The 24,482-nt window shown below is 47.8% G+C and overlaps 1 protein-coding gene across 5 annotated transcripts in view; it reads left to right on the top strand.

Annotated features, from left to right (window-relative positions):
* The window catches only part of MED12 (mediator complex subunit 12), a 42,916-nt gene extending 20,063 nt beyond the window's left edge, over window positions 1-22,853 (top strand). Inside the window, exons 21-45 of one of the 5 annotated variants that reach the window (XM_086619389.1) lie at window positions 3,142-3,369; window positions 3,571-3,715; window positions 4,007-4,127; window positions 4,814-4,915; window positions 5,623-5,736; window positions 6,006-6,169; window positions 8,954-9,133; window positions 9,319-9,390; window positions 9,688-9,848; window positions 9,938-10,099; window positions 10,185-10,296; window positions 10,537-10,626; window positions 11,063-11,172; window positions 11,676-11,811; window positions 12,084-12,245; window positions 12,786-13,163; window positions 13,494-13,644; window positions 13,849-14,054; window positions 14,908-14,988; window positions 15,246-15,463; window positions 16,058-16,227; window positions 16,636-16,643; window positions 18,955-19,131; window positions 19,297-19,378; window positions 22,421-22,853. In XM_086619389.1, the coding sequence (XP_086475515.1) occupies window positions 3,142-3,369; window positions 3,571-3,715; window positions 4,007-4,127; window positions 4,814-4,915; window positions 5,623-5,736; window positions 6,006-6,169; window positions 8,954-9,133; window positions 9,319-9,390; window positions 9,688-9,848; window positions 9,938-10,099; window positions 10,185-10,296; window positions 10,537-10,626; window positions 11,063-11,172; window positions 11,676-11,811; window positions 12,084-12,245; window positions 12,786-13,163; window positions 13,494-13,644; window positions 13,849-14,054; window positions 14,908-14,988; window positions 15,246-15,463; window positions 16,058-16,227; window positions 16,636-16,643; window positions 18,955-19,131; window positions 19,297-19,378; window positions 22,421-22,464 (3,574 nt within the window). In that variant the 3' untranslated portion in view covers window positions 22,465-22,853. The remainder of the gene's footprint in view (window positions 1-3,141; window positions 3,370-3,570; window positions 3,716-4,006; window positions 4,128-4,813; window positions 4,916-5,622; window positions 5,737-6,005; window positions 6,170-8,953; window positions 9,134-9,318; window positions 9,391-9,687; window positions 9,849-9,937; window positions 10,100-10,184; window positions 10,297-10,536; window positions 10,627-11,062; window positions 11,173-11,675; window positions 11,812-12,083; window positions 12,246-12,785; window positions 13,164-13,493; window positions 13,645-13,848; window positions 14,055-14,907; window positions 14,989-15,245; window positions 15,464-16,057; window positions 16,228-16,635; window positions 16,644-18,954; window positions 19,132-19,296; window positions 19,379-22,420) is intronic. The other 4 variants (XM_086619391.1, XM_086619387.1, XM_086619388.1 and 1 more) reach the window with 4 other exon arrangements.
* The last annotated feature ends 1,629 nt before the right edge of the window (window positions 22,854-24,482 follow it).

Here is a 24,482-nt window from a genome sequence, read left to right on the forward strand (position 1 = left end):
ATTCTCCGCCCAGTCTGTATTTGTGCCTGGGATTGCCATGACCCAGATGTAGGACCTTGCACTTGGCCTGGTTAAACTTCATGTGGTTGGTACGGGCCCACCTCTCCAGCCTGTCGAGGTCCCTCTGGATGGCATCCCTCCCTTCCAGCGTGTCGACAGCACCACACAGCTTGGTGTCATCGGCGAACTTGCTGAGGGTGCACTCCATGCCACTGTCCACGTCACCAACAAAGATGTTGAAGAGGGCCGGGCCCAACACGGACCCCTGAGGGACGCCACTCGTGACCGGTCTCCACTTGGACATCGAGCTGTTGACCACTACTCTCTGAGTGCGGCCATTGAGCCAATTCACTCCTTTCCTTTAAGCTACTGCCTTCAGCCTGGTGAGGGGAGGATACAGGATCCCCTTGATCATGTTTTTTTCTCTGGTGGCTTTTCCTGTTTCTCTCTCAGAGAGGGCCGAGCATGACACCACCAGTCTCTCTCTTTCTCATACTCCCTGATGCTCCTTTACCTTTGCGCTTCCTCTTGTAGCTCTGCCACTGTGCAGAGCAGATCATCCACCTGGCCACAGCTCACACAGCTGTTCTCACCACTGCCGTTCCTTACCAGTGAAAGGCTCTGGTACTCCCTGCAGCCTGAGACCTGGATGGCTGCATGTTTTTGGGAGCTGTCCGAGTTGCCACATCCAGTCTGGCGAGTGCAGACAACATAGCTTTCCGTCAGGTAGATACCATAGCTAAGCTCCTTCTGAGAGGGTGATGACCACTAACTGAACTCACCTCTCGAGCTGACAGGGTGACTACACTGTTTGCCCGCTCTCTTCGTCACTAGTGCTGCCTTGGTGGCTTTTCGTAGGTGTGTGGGTGGCTGCAGCTGCTCTGGCGATGCCCAGGCCTCATCAGCATCTCCCATGAGAGCTGCCAGCTCCTGGCGGGTCTCTCTGCTCCCCGGGCATTTCCGTGCCTCAGGAAGACTCCCTGTGTGCCAAGAGCTGCTGCTCTGCTGTGGATTGGGCTGGCTCCAGAGCAGCTCCCCTCAGCGACTGACAGTTGCCAGTGACAGTAGTCCTCTGCACCCCCACAGGTCTGTTCTTACCTACTCCTAGCGGGTAGCAGTAAAGAGGTCTGTTCCTACCAAACTCTAATGACTGAGCAGTTCATCTTAAAGGTTGTTCTCTGCTTGTGCACAGCTCCCTATGAATCCTTGGACTGCTTCTGAACCTGCTCTGCTTGTTCCTGGGTTTGTTCCTCTGCTGCTTGGCACTCCTTATCCTTGTTCTGCCCTTGTTGGCTCTTCAGGTTCTGCTCTGCTGATATTGCCCCAGGCTCTGTCCTATGGGCTTACTTCACTCTCTGGCGTTCTGCCTTTGCAGTGCTTCTCTTGGGAATTGTCATCCCTCACCAATTCCCTGTGGAGCTCCTCACTTAACACCCCCAAGATGGAGTCCACAGATCTCTCTGGCTTTTTGCTTACATGATCCTGTGAAGGAGTAATTCTTCTGACAGCCCTGTTTCCCAGTATAGTGCCTCACTTTGTCTCCTCTTGTAGACCCTCCTCCCTGTTAGTGTTTCCAGTGCAGGTGTGCCGTAGGGATGTCTAAACCCTCGGTCTTACCCCTCATTGAGGGTCTGTGAGAGTGGCTTGTGCCTTGGTGTCAGCTAGCAGCTTTTGAATTCTCTCTCTGGACTGAATTGAGAGCAAGAGAGAGTGCTGTGGTCACAGGTGCATTGGGGTTCTTTGATGGAGTCATCACACATCGGGTTTCTCATTTCTACATTTTAGTCTAACTGAATTCCCTAAAGCTCTTCAGCAAAGCTTAAAGTAAATGACCACAGATATCCTCTAGCAGGCAAACAATAGGTTAGAGATGGAACAAGGGGTAGGAAGGAGTTTGTATTTTGAGGGTGATTCCTCCTTGAGGAGTCCTATAGGACTGTGCTAGTGCTTGCTCTGTTCTATGCGTCAGAAGTTGTATAAGTGGTGACACCACAACTTTTCATATAACTGATACTCAGGCTATAGCAATCGAAGTTGGCTGCAAATTGTTGTAGTAAGGCACAGTGATGGTGACCTGGTGATAAACTGGCAGGTGAAGTTTGGTGTTAAACATAAAGTAGCGCGCATAGAATTGTCCTTGTTTCCTTCCAAACTCCAGGTAGTGATGGACTCCACTGGATATCCAACCAGTGGTACAACTGGTTGGATAAAGGATCTTTGAGCCGTAACAAATATGTAATTGAAAATGTTACCATAGTTCAATTAACAGTCAAAAAGCAAATTAAATATTAGGAAAGGAATGGAGAACACACCAGAGAGCATCATTAGGCCACCATTTAAGTCATGGTACAACTGTGCCTTGTGGTTTGGGGCAACAAACTCCAAAAAGCATGTAGTGGAGTTAGGCCCAAAGGAGGGTGAGTGGATAGATGACTAGAGATTTGGAATTACTTACTTATGAGGAACTGAATCTCCTCCTCACAGAAGAGGAGGACTGAGGGCGAATGACAGAAGTTTGTAAAGTTCTGGTTGATATGGAAAATAAGCCGAATGTTTAATATGTCTTAAAATACAATCATGAAAAGGAATTAATAGAAAATAACAAATGGTAGGTTGAGAACAAAAGAACAAACTTCATAGTTCTCATAGTTAACATGGAACTCATTCCATGTTGTGAATGTCAAAAACCTACTGGATTCAAAAACTAGATGGACAAATTTGAAGGAGGAAAATCTGTTGAGGACAGCATTATTTTAAACTCTGAAAATCTGTGAGCCTTAAGTTGCAGCAGGGTGGGGAAGGATGCTGAGGCAATATTGCCACGTGCTTGCCTTGCTCTTAAACTTCTCTGGGCATCATCTGTTCTGACACCAACGGCTGAGCTAGGTGTTTCCCTGATCTGATCTGGAATAGCAATTCCCATGCTATGTTCACTGAGTCCATGGCTAACTTCCAGATGCTTCTACAACAAAGAACCAGCTTTGCTGTTTTGGGAGAGTCTTTGCTGGTACATAGTGATCTTGAGTTTCCACATGTTTTTGCCCAGGAACGGCTTGTCTTGCACAGAATTGCTTTTCTTATCAGAGTTCAGTGGAAGCTTAGTTTTTTCTGTTCCTAATCTCTCTTTCCTGTCCTGTTCAGCGACTTCTGCTCCAAGGTGAAGAACACAATCTACTGCAATGTTGAGCCTTCTGACTCCAACATGCTATGGGAACCAGAGTTCATGATTGACACTATTGAAAATCCATCTGCGCATAACTTTACGTACACCAACCTGGGCAAGAGCCTCAATGAAAACCCAGCCAACCGCTACAGTTTTGTCTGTAATGCACTTATGCATGTGTGTGTGGGACACCATGATCCAGACAGGTGAGAGACAGAACTTCCATGGTTCTACTGAGACAGTCAAATCTTTATGTGAGGGCAAGAAAGCCAGTAGTCATTCCTTGGCTGTCTTGGGGTGTGAGGAAGAAGGAGCCAAGGCTGGGGTCCCTTTAGAGAATCACCACCCTGATGGTGTGCATGAGTAGCAAAGTTGACCCTCTGCTTTTTTCATTATTTATTTAACAGGGTGAACGACATTGCTATCCTGTGTGCTGAGCTAACTGGCTACTGCAAGTCTCTAAGTGCCGAGTGGCTGGGTGTGCTCAAAGCTTTGTGCTGTTCCTCCAATAATGGGACCTGTGGCTTCAATGATCTCCTCTGCAATGTTGATGCAAGTGCAAACATTCAAAAGGGGAAAAGGAATTGAAGCAGGAGTGAAGGGATCCCTTGGGAGAAGGAAGAAGTGAACAAGGGATGGAGGCTTTTGTCTTCTGAGGACAGGGGAAAGGCTTTGAATATGGGGGCTACCTTTTGGTGTTTGTTGCAGCCTGGGCTGATCATGGACGTTGACCTGGGGTTATGGGCCCTTCTACCCCCCAGCTCCTAGGCAAGCTGAGGAATTGCTGACAGAGGGAATGAGGCAGAGGCTGTTGTGATCACTGGCTGATGTTCTCTCTTCCAGGTCAGTGACTTATCTTTCCATGATTCCTTGGCCACCTTTGTTGCCATTCTCATTGCCCGGCAGTGCTTGCTGCTGGAGGACCTTATTCGCTGTGCTGCCATCCCCTCACTCCTTAATGCTGGTAAGTGCATCCCTGCAGAGAGCTGGTCTTAGTCTCAGTTCTGGCCCAAAAGCCTGTGCTTAATGGATACTTTGTGAAGCCCATAGTTGTGAAACATGCCTCCAATCCTTTTATATTATGGTACTTAAGAAGTCAATGTTTTGCTTTAGAGAGTTTCTGGCCTTTTGGTTTCTAGCAAAAACTGGTTGTGCTAAGGTGTTTCAATGTCTTACTCTTGAGTTTGTGTGCAAGCTGATATAAGCACGGAGAGATGTACACTGTCTGACCGGTGTACTCAGCTCTGAACTCCAGCAGTACACCTCTCACTGCTGATATGGTTCAGCTTAGCATTTTGGCTAGAGCAGCCAGCTAACCAATTTGGCCTGCAGTGCCTGGGTCACTCTGCCTTTACTCTGTCTCCAGTCTTCCTAGCTTTTTCTCTGGGAATTGCAGCATCCAAACTCTTGACAGTGTGAAGCTGGGAAGATGAAGCAAGCAGAACACAGTGCATGTCATTGAGGATAATACTGATGGACGTGCTCACTTGCATGTTAATTGCTGCACATGCGCTGTATTGGTAAATACAGTAAGGCTGCTGCAGCTTCTCAACTGGCTGTTCTAGGGCAGTGCACTGTGAATAGCTTTTGGATTGAGAGTCAGCTGTCTCAGTGCTTAAAAAATCTCAGTTGACTGTTTTCTTTACATAGCCTGCAGTGAACAGGACTCAGAACCAGGAGCACGTCTGACCTGCCGGATTTTACTCCATCTGTTTAAGACTCCGCAGCTGAACCCATGCCAGCAAGATGGCAGTAAGTGAATGAAAGTAGAGCCTTTCTTTTTTGTGGGAATACTGAGGCTCTTGCACCACAAGAAAAGAGATACTGGACCCTATGATTAGAGATCATGACCTGCTTGCTTTGACTAAAGCAGGTGAAGCCTGATACAGAGGACAAAGAACAATATTCTTCCATTTATGTCACTCCATGGTAGCCAGGCGTGTTGGGGAGGAGGCCCTTGGAGTCAGGAAACCAGCCAGTAGAGGTGGCCTTGCTGTCACTAAGCCATTAGAGTAATGCTCACTTCTTTTTTTATGTCTAGAGCTTTGTATAGCCTCTTAAGTTGGTGCCAGAAGCTGCTATTTTACAGCACTCCCTTTTTGTCTGGTAATGGAAACAGTCCAGAAAGCTCTGTTCTTGGCTCCTCATCAGTATCCTGATAGCTCAGATCTCTAAACCCAGCCTGTGTTCTAGGATAGGGTACTGTTGGAGCTTGGAGTTCATGACACAGGCACTGCTCCCTATTTGGATTTCATGGTTCAGTTGTCACAGTGTGATTGGCACTATGCTTTGCAAAACTTAATTAAATTGACCCCATGTTACAGCTGGGAAAAGGACTAGCCTCAGAATTCTCTTGAACTGGATTCTATGGTACTGGCTGGCACGTAATTCAGGCAGCTCTGGAGCCTGTGCCTCTCTCTTTCACTGGGTATTGCCCTTCCCCATTGTCCTCTTTGCAGACAAACCCACGGTGGGAATCCGGTCTTCCTGTGACCGTCACTTACTGGCAGCTTCCCAGAACCGTATTGTGGATGGAGCGGTCTTTGCAGTGCTGAAGGCTGTCTTTGTTCTGGGTCAGTACCTGTGTTAGCCTGAACCTGTAAGAATGGTTTTTTTATGGGTTTTTTAGGGTGGGAGAAAGGCACTGTTTTGCATGTGTTGGCTGTACAGAAGGCCAGAGGAGATCTGTTTTGATATGGGGCTTGTATGGAGACCTTTGAGCTGTAGATGTGCTTTGTATCTCCTTAGCTGCAGAGAGAGTTTACAAAAGCTTGAGATGTTTTGTGGGTCAGGCTTTGGGTTTAGCACTGATGATTAAGTGACACTTGTCCTTTTCTTTTAGGAGATGCAGAACTGAAAGGCTCTGGCTTTTCCCACCCTGGAGGTGTCGATGATCTCATGGATGATGAGCTGGGCACCAGGAAGGCTGGAGGTCGGGTAGTAACTGTAGAAACAGCTAGCTTGGATATTTATGCCAAGTATGTACTGAGGAGTATATGTCAACAGGTGAGTCTGTCCCATCTCTAAGTTTTGTCTTTATCCCTACTGCAGACAGATGTGTCCCACATGACCTCCTGCAGATTGAGTTTGGTGGGTGTTTCTCTGAAAGATCAGTGAAGAACCCGCCCACTTGATGGTGCGAAGGACTGCACTGTATTGGCGAAAAATAGAGCAAACGGTTGTCAAGAATTAGGTGTTGCAGTATGCAAAGACTGCACATCCCCTTTGCTTTGGCAACACTGCAGGGCTTGTGTCCAAGGAGGGTAGTGCTGGGAGTGGTTTGCTGAGAGGTGCTGGAGACAAAGATGATAAGCATGAGAAGGACAGCTCGTTGAAGTGATAAATGGTGCCTTTCAGAATGTAGCTTAAGTGTTGCTTGCAGCTAGGCTGTTACTGTGTCCCTGGGCTTTGCAGTGCCCTGTTTAGTTAATTAAAGGAACAACAACAAAAATCTTTTGCTTGGACTAATCTGACAGCACCAGTATTTCTGTTCCTTTGCGGAAAATTGACATTTGAGGAACTGAAACCTGACTAATAAGGGACTTAGTTGCAGAGTGGAGTGGCTGTTACCACTACTGTATGAAAATGGGTGTTGAAGGGTGTCCTTGGCCTTGGTTGCAAATTTATTCTATCAACAGGAAAGATGCAAAGTGACAATTTGGAACCTGTATTCATTATTACAATTTGCAACCTGTATTCTGTATTACTAATGCGTAAACACAATAGTGCTGTGTTGTCCTCATGCTTTGTGATGCTGCTGGTTATTAATTGGCTTGCTATATAGCAATGTTACCAGCCTACCGAAGAAGAATTGGAGCCATCTATTTATGAACATAAATTCAACATAGTTGGTGTGACTGAAACCTGACTGTAGCATTGACAGAAGCAGATATTCTTTTGCTGGTCTTCAGTCTACATAGGAAGGATTCACAGTAGGTAGAAATTTTGTGGGTGAGTGTACAGGAGGGAGTAGCAGTTTCAGGTATCATTTCCCTACCAGTTGTTGGCAGCACTGGTTATGAGGAGTGGGGAATTCCAGTAGACACCACTGAGTACCACCAAATGGTACCAGACTGCTACTGTAAGTTGTGATTTCTGAAACTCAGAAAATGTTGCATCTCATGTTCAGGTGTCTATTTTGTAATAAACTTCATCATGAAGGGGTGGGGAAAAGGAACATACTATAGAATTAAAGTAAAGGTTTCTTAGGCGCTTAGTTGCTGGTCTGCCCTCTAGCCTGTTTTGAATAATAAATGTAATTGTGACTGGCCTTGTGATGAAACTATAGTAGGAACCAAGAGGGAAGCTAACCTGTATCTGGTAATTGGAATGGTGGAGTTGTCCACAGTGCTTGGAAAACGTGTTCGTAGTACTCTTCTGTGAAGGGGCAGATGAGGGACTCTCTTTCAGTAATATGAAGCCTGTGGAGGTGGCTCTTTTGTAAAGAGGTGTTGCAGAGAGAGTGTGCCTAGAAGTCCCTCAGGGTGAAGATGGTAGCTGACTTTGTACTTGTGAAATTATACCAATAAAGTGGCTCAGAGATGAAGTCTGAATTCTTGTAGGAAGCTGAGCAAGTGACAGAAAGAGTCTTCCCAAGGATATACATACACAAGGAAGAGAAGTTTCAAGAGATTATAATGTAGCAACACTGACAGGGAGAAATGCAATAGGCATAGGAGAAATGAACAGATCACGTGTATTGACAAAGTGGAAATTTCATCTGGGATGAAGTGGAAGATCTAGGCTGTGGTTTCACAGGGATTTCAAACCAGAGATGTAGTTTTTCTGATCTTTGTGCTCTACTTCGTTCTTAGAGTGCTGTCTGCAACTTAGAGGGACTGTTCCCAGCTTTCTAGGCTTAGCACCAGCACTTGTGCTTCATGAACGGGATCCTCGTCTCTTCTCTGTTTGTCACTTCTCAGCAGAAGAATTCTCTGATCAGGCTTGCTCTGCAGAAGTGCTTATGTAGCGGTACTCTGTAGATTTTAATTTCATGAATTTGCCTAATTGACTTTCAATATGAAAAAATCCTGCAGTAATGAATTCTGCAGGTTAACTGTAAATTGTGTGAAGAAGTACCTACTTCATGTTTGTTTTGGAAACTGCTGCCTTTATTATTATCATACGTTTATGGACCACCAACTGTAATTGAGAGGCTGACAATAATAGTTTTCTGTCTGCCTTCTCCTGATGATTTGTGCCTTTATAAATGGCTTGCGTCCAGTCAGTTGTTTCCCCTTCCACGCTTTGAGAAGTAAAGTCATTGTTTTTTCTAAGGATGGCAGTGTGTTTTCCCTCAGCATTTCAGAATTAAGGGTGTGCTTTTCCCGAAGACTGTTCTAGTGTAGCCTTAGCTGCAGGCCTGAATTATTTAATTTAGGACAGCTCCAGGGCTTTGTTGTACAGGAAATAGACCAAATAATTTTAAGTGATCCCTTGTGATCTTTTGAGTCCAAGTGGTAGTGTTGATGGAGCATGGGCATGGCAGTGACTGTGTACTGTTAAATCATACCAATATTTTATCAGAAGAAACAGCAGCTACTGTGTTTCACCACTGCTGACTTGTCAAAGTTGATGTTTCCTCTGTTGTGATTGCTGTGCTGCACCTGTTGCTTGCTGAATCAGGATAGTACAGTTCATGAAGAGAAATTATTATCAGACATAACCGTGTACTAATTAAGTTTTTATGAGTTTGACGTGGTCCCTGCATCTCTCTGAGACTGAAAGCAGGAGCACTGGTTTGGAATCAGACATCAGTTTGACTGTGCTAACTCTGCCTTCGTCTTGCAGGAGTGGGTAGGTGAGCGATGTCTGAAGTCTCTCTGTGAAGACAGCAATGACTTGCAGGATCCTGTCCTGAGCAGCACACAGGCCCAGAGGCTGATGCAGCTGATTTGTTATCCACACCGGTTGCTGGACAACGAGGAAGGAGAAAATCCTCAGCGGCAGAGGATTAAACGCATCTTACAGGTGCAGACTCCTGTCGGAATCTGAGAGTGTCCTAGTAATTGCCTAATGTAGAGTTAGAGTGGGGTTATCCAAAACGCAGCCCTCTGAGGGGCCCGGTAGCCATTATCATTGGAGCTGAGGGTGTGGGCTGATACAGTTTGAACTGAGATAAGGACTCATATGAAGTATGTGGGTGTGTGTTGCAGAATCTAGACCAGTGGACCATGAGGCAATCCTCGCTGGAGCTGCAGCTCATGATTAAGCAGACAGCAAACAATGTGAGTTTTTGCTCTGAGGGACCATACAGATGTGTGTTGCCAGTGTTGAAGTGGCTGCTTGGGAGGTGGTTGGGAGGTGGCCTGGTAGAAGTGGGAACAGGGAGAAATTAAACAAAGAGGGAGTCATGCCTGTGAAAGTGAAGCATGAGAAGGATGTGATGAGTCTGAGACTCAAAGAGCAGCAGCCATGGGGAAGTTGGCAAACTGGATTTATACTGAGTTGTGTTGAAACGTGCAAGCCCTGTCAGTGGATGCTCTCAGAGAAGGACTTGATTGTCTTTTCTTCCCTGTCTCTAGGAGATGAACTCCTTGTTAGAAAATATAGCCAAGGCCACCATTGAGGTATTCCAGCAGTCAGCAGAGACCAGCTCTGCTAGCTCTGCTGGCAATGGAATCAACAGTATCAGTAGCTCAGCAAGTGCTACACCTGCCAGCAACAAATCCAAACCCATCCTCAGGTAGGTGTAGTCCCAGCATGCAGCTGCCTTGTAGACGAGTCTGAATTAGAGGTTGGCCTGCAAACTGCTTTTCTCATCTATTGTCACAGCTCCCTGGAGAGATCAGGAGTGTGGCTGGTGGCCCCTCTGATTGCCAAGCTTCCAACGTCCGTGCAGGGCCATGTGCTGAAAGCTGCTGGAGAAGAACTGGAGAAAGGACAACATCTGGGGTCATCGTCTCGCAAAGAGCGGGACCGCCAGAAGCAGAAGAGGTGAGTCCTGGGAAAAGGGCAGGCAGTGCTTGCTGCGCTGATCCCCCAGCCTGGCAGCATAGCTCCATCTCTGTTCTCTCTGCAGCATGTCTCTCCTGAGCCAGCAGCCATTTCTGTCACTGGTGCTAACATGCCTGAAAGGACAGGATGAGCAGCGAGAAGGCCTCCTCACCTCTCTGTACAGTCAGGTCCAGCAGGTAAGTGTCTTGCTTCTCCCCTCACTGTCCTCAAGGTCTCACTCCTGCAGCAGGCAGGCTATTGCGCATGTCCTTGAGGATATTATCTTTCTGATTGTTTGGTCAATAAGACAAAGATCTTACCCTGGTTGCTATAGGGTGCTGAGCAGACCATCTTTGAGTCACTGGGCGGTACAAGCTGCTCTCTGTAAACTTCAGTGTACAGTTTGTGAGGTCTGTCCTCTCTTCTAAATTTCTTAGATTGTTACAAATTGGCGAGAAGATCAGTACCAAGATGACTGCAAAGCCAAGCAGCTGATGCATGAGGCCCTGAAACTACGGCTGAATTTGGTGAGTGGTTGCAGAAGAGCTTAACCATATGGGACGAAGAGTTGTCTGCCTTTTTTCCTTTTTTTGGAACATGCACACACTGGAGGGGCTGTATATGTCCTGAGGCAAGGAAGTAGGAGAGGTGTTTGTGCTGCTTTTAGGTCTTGAGCCCTGAATGGGATCAGGTGCATGGAAAAACTCCCTTGCTCTGTTTTGCCAGGATGAAATCCACAGCCTTGGTCTCTGTTTTGGAGATGTGCCATCCCATTTCAATGCTTTTGCAGTTCACAGCACTACTACTTGCACCTGAAATTTGTCCTGCTGACTGCGGTCTCCTTCTGCTCTCATTAGGAGTTGATGTAGCACAGGAGTTGTTCTGATTTAGGCTCCTTTCTCACTTTTAGATCTTAGTGTTTCTTCATGGTGTCCTTATGACTAAACTACTTTTCTCTGCTAGGTGGGGGGAATGTTTGACACAGTTCAACGCAGTACACAGCAGACGACTGAATGGGCTGTGCTTCTTCTGGACATCATTAGCAGTGGCACTGTGGACATGCAGTCAAACAAGTAATTTTCTGGCTGACTTCTGATCCATACACTTCCCGAGGGAGGCAGTCATTAGCACGGCCCCTTCTCTCATGTGAGATACCTGTCTCTGGACAATCTGTCAGAAGTACTGTGACAGCTGAAAGAGGCTTTAGAGTAATAGCAGGTTACAACCTAGGTCCTAGTATCCAAGTGCACTCTGACATATCCAGAGCAAACTTGGCTTTCCAGATACAGAGAGATAAGCAGGGGAGAGCTGAGTCTGGACCTGCTTTTTGGAGAAGCTGAATGGATAGACAGGAGGCCAGTCTTGAGTCAGGTGCAGTATCACAGATTAAATGTGAACACCCTGTGGTGTATAAGCAAAAGGAGGATTAGTGTGGGAGGTTACTCTGAAGAGCACTTGGTGCTTCTCGCTGTAGGCAGTACTCTTCAGCAATCTGATAGTGTTTGGTGTTACTGTGATGGGAGAGGCTTTATATCTGCTTCTCAGATGGCTTTGACCTTTCTGCTCTGATCAACAGCGAGCTCTTCACCACCGTGTTGGATATGCTGAGTGTTCTCATCAACGGCACCCTGGCTGCTGATATGTCCAGCATTTCTCAGGGCAGCATGGAGGAGAACAAGCGGGCATACATGAATCTTGTGAAGAAACTCAGGGTGAGGGGCACCAGACTCTGTATGGGGAGCAGCATGTGCTGTGTCATGATTGTCTAACTATGCAGATTTACCTGTGTCTCATGAATGGTACTTGTCCCATTGCTGCTGTTTAGATGAAGCAGTGAGAGTGGCCCCAATGGCTCTGTAGGGCTGAAGGGTACAAAGGTGGGAGGTAATGCAGGGATGGAGGCTGACACCAGAAGAGGCACAGGCGGGCTTTGGATGATTTTTTGTGAGCGATTCTACAAGTCTTCTCTATTCTACTTGTGCAGAAAGAGCTGGGGGACCGGCAATCTGACAGCCTGGAGAAGGTGCGACAGCTACTGCCGCTTCCCAAGCAGACCCGAGATGTCATCACCTGTGAACCTCAGGGATCCCTCATTGACACCAAAGGCAATAAAATAGCTGGATTTGACTCCATCTTCAAGAAGGAGGTAAGCGAAGCTTTTTTTATCTGCATCACAGCTCCTGAGCGCTGATGTCACCTTGTCCTCTGATGTCTTTAATCTACACAGCTTGGGAGGCATCTGTATGCAGCACCTTATTGCCTGCTGAACTTGAAATGACTGGCTGCATGCAGACAAGCTGGCACATAACCATGTCCAAAAAGGGCAAAACTGGGGGTTAATGCTTGGTGATACATGCTGCTATGGTCTGAGAAGTTATTTAAATTTTAGTTTTGTACTTATGCCTATATATGCAGAAAGAGAAAGCCATAATCCCTGTCACGTGAGTTACTGGGCAGTGCCAGCGTGCAGAAGACTAGCAGAGATGGGATGAAGGAGAATCGCAGTTGTTGATGAAGGCCTTTAGAGGTGACTGCTTTGCCATGTGGAAGAGCAGAGACCACTAGTAAGGGCTCAGGCTGTTTACTGGGACACATGGAATAGACCCTGAAGAAAGCACAGAGTTTCCTGTACCCTTGTAGGAGAAATAACAGGGACTTGGAGGTTCTTATCTCTTTTGCTTTAAAGGGCTTGCAAGTTTCTACAAAGCAGAAGATTTCCCCTTGGGATCTGTTTGAAGGCTTAAAGCACTCGGCCCCCCTCTCCTGGGGATGGTTTGGGACGGTCCGTGTGGATCGCAAGGTGTCTAGATTTGAGGAGCAGCAGAGGCTTCTTCTGTACCACACACACTTGAAACCCAAGCCCCGCAGTTACTACCTGGAGCCGTTGCCCCTGCCTCCTGAAGAGGAAGAGCCTCCTACACCTGTGGCTTTAGAGCCAGAGAAGAAAGCTGCAGAACCAGCCAAGGCTGATAAAACAAACTCCAATCCTCCCACTTCCACTGAAGAACGCAAGAAGAAACAGAGCAAAACCAAGAAACGCAACCAATCTGCCAGCAAAACTGAGGTAATTGACTGCCCAACAGCTATGGACCTCTCATGTCCACCCCTCCTAGTCACAGAGCACTCCCTTGAGTCTTCCTGAGGAGCCTGAGAGTGGTGTAACAGTGAAGATGGGATGTATTTCCTCTCAGCTGGGAGTGCTGGAGCTCTATCCTGCTCTCTCTAGCCTGGGGCAGAGCAAACATTTTCTTGATCCCTGATGGGAAGGAAGGAGGCTGCCCAGCTCAGCACCTCAGGCTTCCTCTTGTGGACTTTGCAACCCTTTCATACTCTTCATCCATTCATGAGTTCCCAGTGCACATTGATCTTTCTTATTCCTTCTTTGTCTTTGCAGGATTTTGTGTTGGGCCCTAGCCGAGGGGTTACATATGGAGTTGGTATGCCTACAGATCTCTTGCATCACCAGTCAGGAAGCACTATGTCGAGGCTGGCATATGGACAATCACCAGTGAGTCTCTATGCCCAGAATCAACCTCTTCCAGCAGGTAGGTGCACAGGAGAGGTGAACATATTACATCTCTTTGGGAACCTCTTGTAAGAACGCCTTCTGTGAGATGGTCCTACACAGGTCCTTGCACTTTCCCCTTTTGCTTGTCATGTGTCTAGATACAGTGATGTACAGTCATTCTAGAGCTACAAGACTCAGCAATAGCATGTGACTAGCCAGCCCATTTCTCTTCCTCTTGCAGGAGGCCCTCGCCTGGATACATCCTACAGGCCTGTACGCGTGCCACTGGGTAAACTTGTGCAGAGTCGTCCTCCATATAGTGGTGTGCTGCCTCCAGGGATGGGGAGCATGATGGGCATTGACCCCTCATACAAGCCAGCAGTGTACCGACAGCAGCCTCCAGTGTCCCAAGGACAGATACTGAGGCAGCAGCTTCAAGCAAAGTTGGTAAGTCAGAGCTGGGCTCTTGCTGTTGCTGGACCCCACAGTACAGCAAACCCAAGCTCTTTGCTGGGGCTGTCCCTTCTAGCAAGAACTCTCCAGCTCTGTCTCTTTTTCTACCCTGGAAAGATCTTGTCTCTTCTGCCTGTTTCTCTGGTACAGCACTGTGTTTGCCATCTGCTTTGTGAGCCCACATCACTAACAGTTAGTGGAGGCTGTCAGTGAGATGCACAGGGACATCTGTGGCTGTTGGGCAGAGGGGCACATCCTGGTTTTGAGGTTGTTGGGATGTTAGCGGCCTGTCACGGACTGCTGGTATCTCATCTTCAGGAATCACAACCCAAAAGGCCGTTGTGATTCCCCTCGTGTATCAGAAGGCTTTATCTCAACTCTTAAGGGTCTCAATCCCAATGGACCCAATCGAAGGCTATCCAACAGAGAGCCTCAACTCACTGCTCTCTCAATCAGAAGGCTATTCAACCAAGACCTCCAATACACCACTCTCCAGGGGCTCCTACCACTCCAGCACCTAGGAGGGAACCCTCCCTAGGAGGGGAGTGCCCCACCTTTAAGCCTCCCATAGGTCATGTGGTCTCCGACTGGCCAACATGACTTGCAGCACCTGTCTCGACAAGGCACAGGTGCTTCCCATGTAGCAGCCAGGAAACTTCCCCGACAGCGGCCTATTTGTCCCAGGTCAAGGTGAGGCAGAAGTCATTAGCATCTGCATGCTGTGCAGCAGCCTTGTAGGTTTAGCAGTGAAGCTACTTGTCTGATTTGGTGGGAGCTGCTGAGAAGAGAGCAGCAGTGTCCTGGCCTTTGGAGATGTTGAAGAAAGTGTTTCTCTGTTGCCTTCCAGCAGGGCCAAGGCATAATGGGACAGCAGCCTGTGCGCCAGATGGCTCCAACCCCATCCTATGGAGCACTGCAGCCCTCCCAGGTAAGTGGCAGTGGCTGCAGGTAAGACTGGAGTCTGGCTCCAGCACAGGGCAGCATCTTTGTTTCTGCTGCTAAATCCTGAAATCTCTTGGCTCTTCTCACTCTTCGTTTACTAGGCTGCATGAATCTGAATCCCGGAGATGAGCAGCCTTGTGACAGTATTTACAGGAGGCTGATTTTTACAAATTCTCTTCTGAAGTTTACAAGTTTTCTTTTGTACCTTACCCCATGACTGATAAAGGTTTTGTTTCATTTCAGGGTTACACACCTTACGTGTCTCACATAGGCCTTCAGCAGCACCCTTCTCAGTCAGGCACGATGGTACCTCCTACCTATTCCAGCCAGCCCTATCAGAATTCCCACCCCAGCTCTAATCCTGCCCTGGTGGATCCTGTTAGACAGATGCAGCAGAGACCAAGTGGCTATGTACACCAGCAGGCCCCTGGCTATGGGCACACCTTGGGCAACACACAGAGGTACCTCCCATGCTACTGAATGTTAATAAGCTGTATTTCATCAAGGGCTTCCACACTCTGCTCAGACAACCCTAAAAACTATCAGAAAAACCTGTTGTCCGTGCTATGTTTATACAGAATGTTGAGTTCTTTGCACCCTCAGGTGAACGTTTTTATCCAGCTTTCAGTCCTGGGAAGAAACAGAGACAGGATGAAATGGCTGTTGGAGACAGTGTAAACCAGCCAGAGAAAGGTGGAATTGGGAAGTATGAGAAAAATGACCTGGGAGTCAATAGTTTTGGTTTTAAATCTAACCAGCAGATCACCATCAAAGGGTTAGATCTGGGATTACGACTGCCTCCTGAGCAGCCATAAATCCAGCAGGGAAACCGTGCGAAACAGTGGACTGAGGGCTGTTAACTTAGGACTTCTAGAAAACTGGGTTGGAGGAAACTCTTGAGAGGCCCTGGTGTCTACCTTTCTGAAGAAAGAAACATGGATTGCAAGGGGCTGTTCGGGCTCTCTGTCTTGTTGACGGCAGAAGTTGGGTTTGGATTAAAGAAGCTGACTGCCCATGAATCTCTTACTTCATGAGCTTCTCCTTTTCTCTTGTAGGTTTCCTCACCAGTCAATACAGCAGGCCCCCATGATGAGTGGGATGAACCATTTGGGTCCACAAGGAGTCCCCTCAGGAATTCGACCCGGCCAAATACTACCTGACCAGCAGCAGCAGCAGCAGTACCTGAGGCAGCAGCAGCAACAGCAGCAGCAGATGCTGAGAGTGAGTGGCTGCTGACAGGAGGAAGGCTGCTGGAACTGGAGGAGGCTTGTCCAGCGCTGCTTACCTCTGTGTCAGCAATGCTCTGCTCTGCCCCTCTGTGCCAGGAAGGATGTCTGCTCTGTTGAGGGCTGTCTGTAATAATTTGCTGGGCAGTTCTGCCTTCCTTAGCGCTGGCCACTCCTCATGGAGACACCTACTGTGCTGCCTTTTGCCAGTCACCCACCATGAACTAAAGGGAAGTTAGGAGCAGTAAAGGTCTGTTTAGTCCTCTGTGGCCTGCATCCCACCTCTTCCTGCTCCAGCTGAGCCCAAAACATTGTGCAGAAAGCTAGCTGTCTTAGAAGTTCTAGCTAGCTAGAACTTAGAAGTGTTGCAGGAGCCAGAAACAAAGTGAAAATCCCCCTGCCCACAGAAGAGCAAGTAGAGTTGTTCCTGACAAGATCATTTTTAGGAGCATATCTGCCTTTCACAAGATCAAAATAAGTGTCAGTTAGTTTCCAGTGGCAGGAAATCTGATGTGAATCAGTCCATGTACTCCACATCTAACTGGATGGTGAAAAACTGATCCAAAGTAAGCTGTTAGACCCAACAATCTAGGCTCGAAGAAGTTCACAGGTGTGTCTCAACAGACATGAGTATTCCATGGATTTGCATTGTGGTCTTACAAATATTAAATATTCATACGATATACAGATATGAATAAATTTCTTGGAGTTACAGAAATATATTGAATTGACAGAGAAACACAGAAATAGTTTGGGTTAATTGGTGAATTGCATATCTTACGACAGGGCTGAGCAAACCTGTAGAATACGGGGAGACTTTACATGGCATGGAGTGCTGAGGCTTTGTGTGCTGAGAGGGGCCTGAGCGAGCCAGTGGTTCCTGCAGAGAACTGCAGTCAGCAGTATTTGAGACTTGCTGCCTTGCAGTGGACAAGAGACTGTCTGTAACATGGTCAGCAGATTTTAGTCCTTTTGATGAGTAGCACCCCCTGACTATTCCCTTGGTTTCTTTTAGCATTCTCCATCCCTCATATTTAGAAAAAGAACATGCCGCAGACAAATTGCTAGTACTTCTCCTAGCTCGGTAACTTCATGTATACCTTCAGCTTTTAGCTGAGATTGCTTGATGCTTAAAAAAAAACAGTGGAGTGCCTGAAATCTCCCCTGTTACTGTGACTCCTGCTGCATTATCAGAGGCACACCAGATGCAGAACAGACTCCTGAAGCTTGAGTTGACTGTCACGATGCAGTGGCTTGTAGAAAGGAAGGATGGCCTTTTGGTTTGTTGCAAGAAGGTGGGACATGAAATCAAGAGGGGTATCCTGGCTCATTTAGTCAGTCATCTGCTTTCTTGTGTAACCAGGTCATAGCATCCACTTCAAGAACCTAAGTGGCCAAACTGGTTTAAGATGGAAGTTAGGAAACTGTTCTAGAAACTAACTCCCTTTGGGTTGAATCGTTGATCCAAGCCTCAATGTGTTTGTGACTGGTTCTTGTATTCAGTTATTGTTGTCCACTGTGTCCTGTTGTTTACTGGCTCTTCTTTCTCTCTGATGTTTACCCAGTGTATTTCTAGGGAGCACTTGCAGCTTCCATAGGTCAGGTTTTTCTAACCTCCTCTCATAACATACTGTCCCTTCCCCTGATTGTATTTTTACCTGTTTTCTGTGACTGTTCAAGGTTTGAACCTGACGCTTTTGAGCCAGTGATCAGAACCGTACCTAGCATCACCATGTTGGGTTTTTTGTGATAGCATTAGTAGTTTTCAATTTCTGCTAGAAATTCTTCTGTTCATCTAGAGAGTTCAAAACTGCATGGGCAGATGGGAGAAATGTCTGAAAATTAGAACTGCAAAAAACCTTGAGATTTGTAGGTGTATTCTGACTCTTAAGTTCAACACACTGAGTATTCTTCACACCATAACTAGTTCTGTCAACAACAAGGTTGGAGCACTGCATCCAGTTTTATCCACATCCTTTTACTGAAGCACAACACCAGCTGGCATGAGCGGCAGAGAAGGACTGCAAGATAGATTGAAGAGTTGGGGAATGTGACTGAGAAGGAAAGGCAGAAATAGCTGGGTGTTGAGTTTGAGAGGCAGAGACAAGAGAAAAGTCTCCAGATTTTTTGTCTTCAAAGAAAGCCAAAAAAATCTTATCTGTTCTTGTCCCTTGACTTGTAGGACAAGAAATGGCCTTAAATCATAATGTATGAGATTCAGGGTAGAAATTAGTGAAAACTCCAGTATTAGGAGTAGCTGTGACCTGGAGTGGATTGTGCAGGGAGGTTGTAGGAGCTCTGTTGCTACCTCTGGAAAAATTTTGACAACAGGTCAGGCAAATACACAGTGAAGTCAATATTGCTGATCCTAACCAGGAGACAAGAGATGAACCGTTTTGAGGTAGCTCTTAGTTTTCTATTCTTGTATCTTTTTTGCTCCTAGTCATTCCCCAGCTGACCTGTAGACTCATAGTTCTCTTCCTGCCATCTGTCAATACCACATTTTTCAGAAGAACTTTGTTATTGTCCCTGTATTTCTTGCCATTTCTCAGCCTGGGGCAGGGTCCTGGTGAAATTCAGGTAATTTAGGTACCTGTAAGGAAAATGGCATAAGAGGGTATGTTACTGCATGGAACGTCCTTTCTCCTTCAGCCCTTCCTGTGCCCTGTTGCTATGTGCATTACCCAGACAGTTCTCTGATGATCCCTTCCCTTTTGTCTTCACAGCAGCAGCAGCAACAGCAGCAGCAGCAACAGCAGCAGCAACAGCAGCAACAACAGCAACAGCAGCCGCAGCCACCACAGCCGCAGCAGCAACCCCAGGTCTCCACAGTGCCTCAGCCACAGGCGCAGGGCCAGCCCCCAGGACTGGGGATGCAGGCTCTTCCCCCCCAGCAGCCCATTGTGAGTGTTCCCCTGGAGTCAGATCAACGTGATAGTCCAGCACAAATCCAACGGTGCTCCACCTGCATCTCTCCCTTCTCCCTCCCTTGCACTTCCCAGGGCTTGTGTGAATGCCGAGGATGCCAGCAATGTCGTCTGGCTATAACTACGTTTCTGTCTTTGCAGTTCCAGCGCCAGGGCCTTCAGCAGACACAGCAGCAGCAGCAAACAGCTGCTCTGGTTCGACAGCTTCAACAGCAGCTTTCCAGTAAGCCTTTGTGTTCTTGATCCTGTTCCTAGTCTCTTCCCCACCGTTTACCCTGGTGTAGAGAAGCAAAGCCAAGCCAGGCAGTCTGTCTGAGGCCATAAATGGTGCTGGCAGGGAGGTGGCATCTGGACTTAGAGTGCCTGGCCCAAGGGGGCACAGCAGGAGGGCAGGCAGTGCTTGCCAGCTTGTGAGCAACCTTCCAGACCTTTCTTCTGCTTCCTGCAGAGGGACAAGGGAGCTGAGCCTTTGTAGGGGCTGCCATGCAGCTTTCCCAAAAGGATCTGGTTTGCAGCTTTAAAGCATGCAGAGATACTTCCTTTGCTGCAGATGACCTCTGAGAGGCACAGAGTGGCTGTAATCCTGAGGCACTCACTTGGTGGATGACCCAGAGATACTGTGTTTCTGTTGTGATGGGGACAAGACTTCCTAGAGGCAGAGGGTGTACTCTGGGAAGTAAGTGTTGCTGCACACTTGCTGTGTTTGTGGTGTTCTGTGGGCTTCTGTGGCTGCCATCACAGACAAGGTAATGGTGTTCAGTCTGGCACTGTATTCCTATAATCTGCATTGAGCTGCTGGCTGGGGGATCTGGAAACAAAACCCAGTGTCTGTGCTGTTCCCTCAGACTGGCCTGCTGTTTCAGTGTCACCTCACTGGCTTTTTTGCTATAAAAATGGCAGACATGCTATGAAAATGCTCAGAAACAGACTGCACAGGTGTTTTTGCATTAAGTGTGAGACTGTGCTAGATGTAATAATGTGTGGAGTGGGGGCTTGGAAATTGTGCTTATACTTGTTCCCTGATGGAAAATTCTTAGTCTTTGTGCCAAAAAACCCTCCCCAAACCAGAAGTTTTGATGCGTTCATAGATTCATAGATTTCTAGGTTGGAAAAGACCTTAGAGATCATCGAGTCCAACCATCCCTAATCCCCATTAAACCATATCCTCAAGTAGCTCATCCACCCTATTCTTAAACACATCCAGGGATGGGGACTCAACCACCTCCCTGGGCAGCTTATTCCAGTGGCTGACAACCCTTTCAGAGAAGAAATACTTCCTAACATCCAACCTGAATCTCCCCTGACTAAGCTTATGCCCATTTCCTCTTGTTCTATCACCCATCACTAATGTAAAGAGCCCTTCCCCTACCTCCCCACCATCTTTTCTCAAGTATTTATAGGCCGTAATCAGGTCTCCCCTCAGCCTCCTCTTCTCCAGGCTAAACAGCCCCAACTCCCTCAGCCGCTCCTCATAAGTTTTATTTTCCAGCCCCTTGACCAGTTTAGTCGCCCTTCTTTGGACTCGCTCCAGGAGCTCAATATCTCGCTTAAAGCGAGGGGCCCAAAACTGGACACAATATTCCAGGTGCGGCCTCACCAGTGCCGAGTACAGGGGCAGGATCACTTCCCTGCTCCTGCTGGTCACACTATTCTTGATACACGCCAGTATCCCATTGGCCTTTTTGGCCACCTGGGCACACTGCTGGCTCATATCAAGCCGGTAGTCAACCAACACCCCCAGGTCCTTCTCCGCCAGGCAGCTCTCCAGCCACTCTTCCCCGAGCCTGTAGCGATGCTTGGGGTTTTTATACCCCAAGTGAAGGACTCTGCACTTGGCCTTATTAAAGCTCATGCCATTGGCCTCAGCCCAACGATCCAGGCTGTTCAAATCCCTCTGAAGGGCCTCCCTACCCTCGAGCAGATCGACACAGCCTCCCAGCTTGGTGTCGTCCGCAAATTTACTGAGGGTACATTCAATCCCCTCATCCAGGTCATTGATAAAGATGTTAAACAGAACTGGACCCAGTACTGAGCCCTGGGGAACCCCACTGGTGACCGGCCTCCAGCCGGATTTAGCCCCATTTACCACCACTCTTTGGGCCCGGCCATCCAGCCAGTTTTTAACCCAAAGGAGGGTGTACCTATACAGGCCAGCAGTTACCAGTTTCTCCACCAGAACACTAGTTTCCTGCTAGCTTGATTCACAAACCACAAGTCTGTGCAAGGATCCCAACCAGGACATTCAAGTATAGGAAGGCCTCATATAAGAATCTGAATATAGGAGAATAGCCAAATTTTTCTATTTTGTCTATTTTGTCTATTTTGTCTGGTTTATATGGAACAGATGCATGGGTCCAATGCAGCCGTGTGTCAGCATGGAGCTTCCATGCTCCCTCATTGGGTTTGCATCAGTTCCACCAGGAACCATCTGGAGTTCTTACGTGTAGTGTCTGGGATGGAGTGGAAAGCAGGACACAAACCAAGGACAGCCTGTAGGAGTGGGACAAGAATACTCTGCGCCCAGATAGGCTGTATTACGAGGTTCCAGGGTATCTCTGAATGCATCATTGTCCAGCAGAGTTGAGGAGAACAGAGTAGCCAGGTTACACTATTAATTGGACAGTACCCAGTAAGTGCTGTACGTCACAAAACATCAGTCTCAGCCACTGGAAGTTCATGAGGTTCTTGAATATAGCTTTACCATGTTTCTTGCCCAATGGACTTCTAGATGGCACAAAAAGGGCATGTCCTTCTTTTGTACTGAGATACCGAGAGGGAGTCAGGATAGTTGTCTCTGAAACCTTCACCAACTCTGGTTTCTGGGTAAGCCTCAGGATGAGTGTTTGACACTAGCTGTCTGAGCTGTCTGGCAATTGTATGGCTGCAGGTGGTGTGCAATGTTATAGGGCTGATTTTCTTTCAAAATCAGAAATAATGCATCTATAAACTCATCCTCCCAGCTAGCTGCCACCTTTCAGGGCTTTGTTATAGTGCACTAGTTCCACCATGAGGGATGGAGAGATCTGCTCTGGAGAAGCTTCAGGATCAGGACTGGCACGTACCTATCTCTTCCCCAATGAACATGGAGACCTGACTGTGCCTAAAGACTCAGAGAAATGAGCAGAGCAGGGAAATGCCATTAAGGTTTTATTTTTCTTCTCACAGCCTGTGACACGCTCCTCAGACTGTGCTGGTGCTGTGGGGAGACGGATCTGTTTTCTAAACCAGACCTTGTGACTGTCTAACTTTGTCTTGACCTCAACAGATACACAGACACAGCAGAACAACAACCCGTTTGGACGCTACTGATCTGCGGCACTTCAGCCTAATCCAGGAGGGAGATATCACTGTGGACTGGATACAGCCTTTTCAGCCTGACTCACAAACTGGGGCTGCCCCCAGCCTCTGTCCTTGGACCTGTTCCCCCAGTGCTACTGTTGCCTGTCTCACGGGGAGATGCCATGAGGATGGCTTTATTGTACAGAGAAAGTGTTTTTACTATGCGATTTCTACAAACATTTATGGAGATCCCCTGTGGCTGGTAGTCACCCTTCCCGATTTGGTTTCAGTTTTTACTCAGTTTTTAGTATTTTTGTTAAAATAATGATTAAGACATTGTAAAATTTTGTACTTTATTTATACCAGATGAACCCTGTACTGCAGACATTCTCAGATGAATACAGAGAGCTTACTTTGCAAAAGGAGCATGTATTCAGAGCCTGCCTTTTCTCCTCAGTACCCCTCCCAGTACAGTCCAGAACACCTCTACACATGGTCTCTATCTCCTCAGTAGAGCTACTGACTGCATTTTCAGTTTTTGTGAATGGCTAAACAGTTCGGTTTGGGAAAGAAAGCCCTTCTTCCCTGTTTGTTTCGTAAGCTGGTGGTCACATGCTTTCAAGGGTTTGTGCAAACTTTGTAGGATCTGTGTGTTAAGAGCTTTACTGGTAGTCTCTGGCATGTTCCAGTAGGACAGAGGTATAAAGCAAAGAGGGAATTATATTGCGAGGTAATTGTGAGCCCTGACGAGGCCAGCTTCCCAGCCACAGCAGTTACTGAGATGCTCAGGCTAGTACCTCTGCAGCCTAGGAGGGGGAGGAGCTGCAGACCGAGTGCATTCGCAGCACCACTGTGCATCACAGCACGGTTTTGCTGATAAGCACCAAGGCTCCTCTGCTAGCTCCTTCCTGACAGCCACAGTGCTTTCTCTGGGTGGGTAACATGCTGCATCTCAGCTTTTGATCTGCCCAGTGCAGCCTAGGGTCGTATCTGTCTGTAGGTCTGTAGCAGGCTGCTTTAGCTTAGTGCACTCCATTCCTGCTGACTGTTGAACTTAGAAACCACCATCACCAGCATCTTCCCCCTTTGGTTCTTCCTCAGCAATTTGCTTGTGGACCATTTGACCTGTGGTTCCTCTGGTAGCTTTTCTTGACCAACGTCTTCCTTCTGTGGAAGTGTTCAAGGCCAGGTTGGATGAGGCTTTGAGCAACCTGATCTAGTGGAAGGTGTCCCTGCCCATGGCAGGGGGGTTGGAATTAGATGATCTTTAAGGTCCTTTCCAACCCAAACCATTGTATGATATGGTGAGGCTTGCAGGGACTCCTAGAAGAACTGCACTTGATCTTAATCTAAGGGCAAATAAACAAGTGTGTAGGGTAGGCCACAGCAAGAAGGCAAGCTTAAGGAGTGGAGAGGAAGGAGGGTTGTTGCCCTCAGCTGTGCTCAAACTACTGAGGGACGTCAGTGCCCCATGTGCTGGCTGATGGGCCTGTGTCTGCTGCCTCAAGAACTGGAGCTGCCCCTTTCCTCTCTGGGACCGGGTGGACTGCCTGGCACCACACCCACCCTGTGCCCTCCTCACCCCCAAACTGCACCACTCTTGCACCTGTGCCAGGCTCCTGCCATGTGGTTGCAGGTGAGTTGGAAGGTGTTGATGGCCAGGCCTAATGGAGATTAACTCCTTCGTTAAGGAGAGCTGACAGATGTGTGTGCAAGGCTGCTTCCTCTGTGCATCCCCACTTGTCCCCGTCTGTGAAAATCAGGCTAGAGATGGAAGCCCTGCTCATGGCCATGGCTGTACCAGCCGGTCCCTGTTCTGACGGACTCATGGCTGGGCAGGAGGAAGGCTGTGCTCCCCACCGTCCTGCCTGCGCTGTGAGCAGGGAAGTGCCCTGGGGCCAGCGGAGCCATAGCTGAGAGGGAGCTGGGCACTGTCTCAGGGCAGAACAAACCTCTTCCTGGCGTGTGTGGCCATGGGCAATGGTCCCCTCCTCTGCTGGGCCTAGGAGGCAGCTGAGCCTGCGCCAAGCGGCATTTGGGATGCTGCC

This window comes from Tauraco erythrolophus, chromosome 13 (assembly GCF_009769465.1).
Source record: "Tauraco erythrolophus isolate bTauEry1 chromosome 13, bTauEry1.pri, whole genome shotgun sequence".
Classification (NCBI taxonomy): Eukaryota; Metazoa; Chordata; class Aves; order Musophagiformes; family Musophagidae; genus Tauraco; species Tauraco erythrolophus.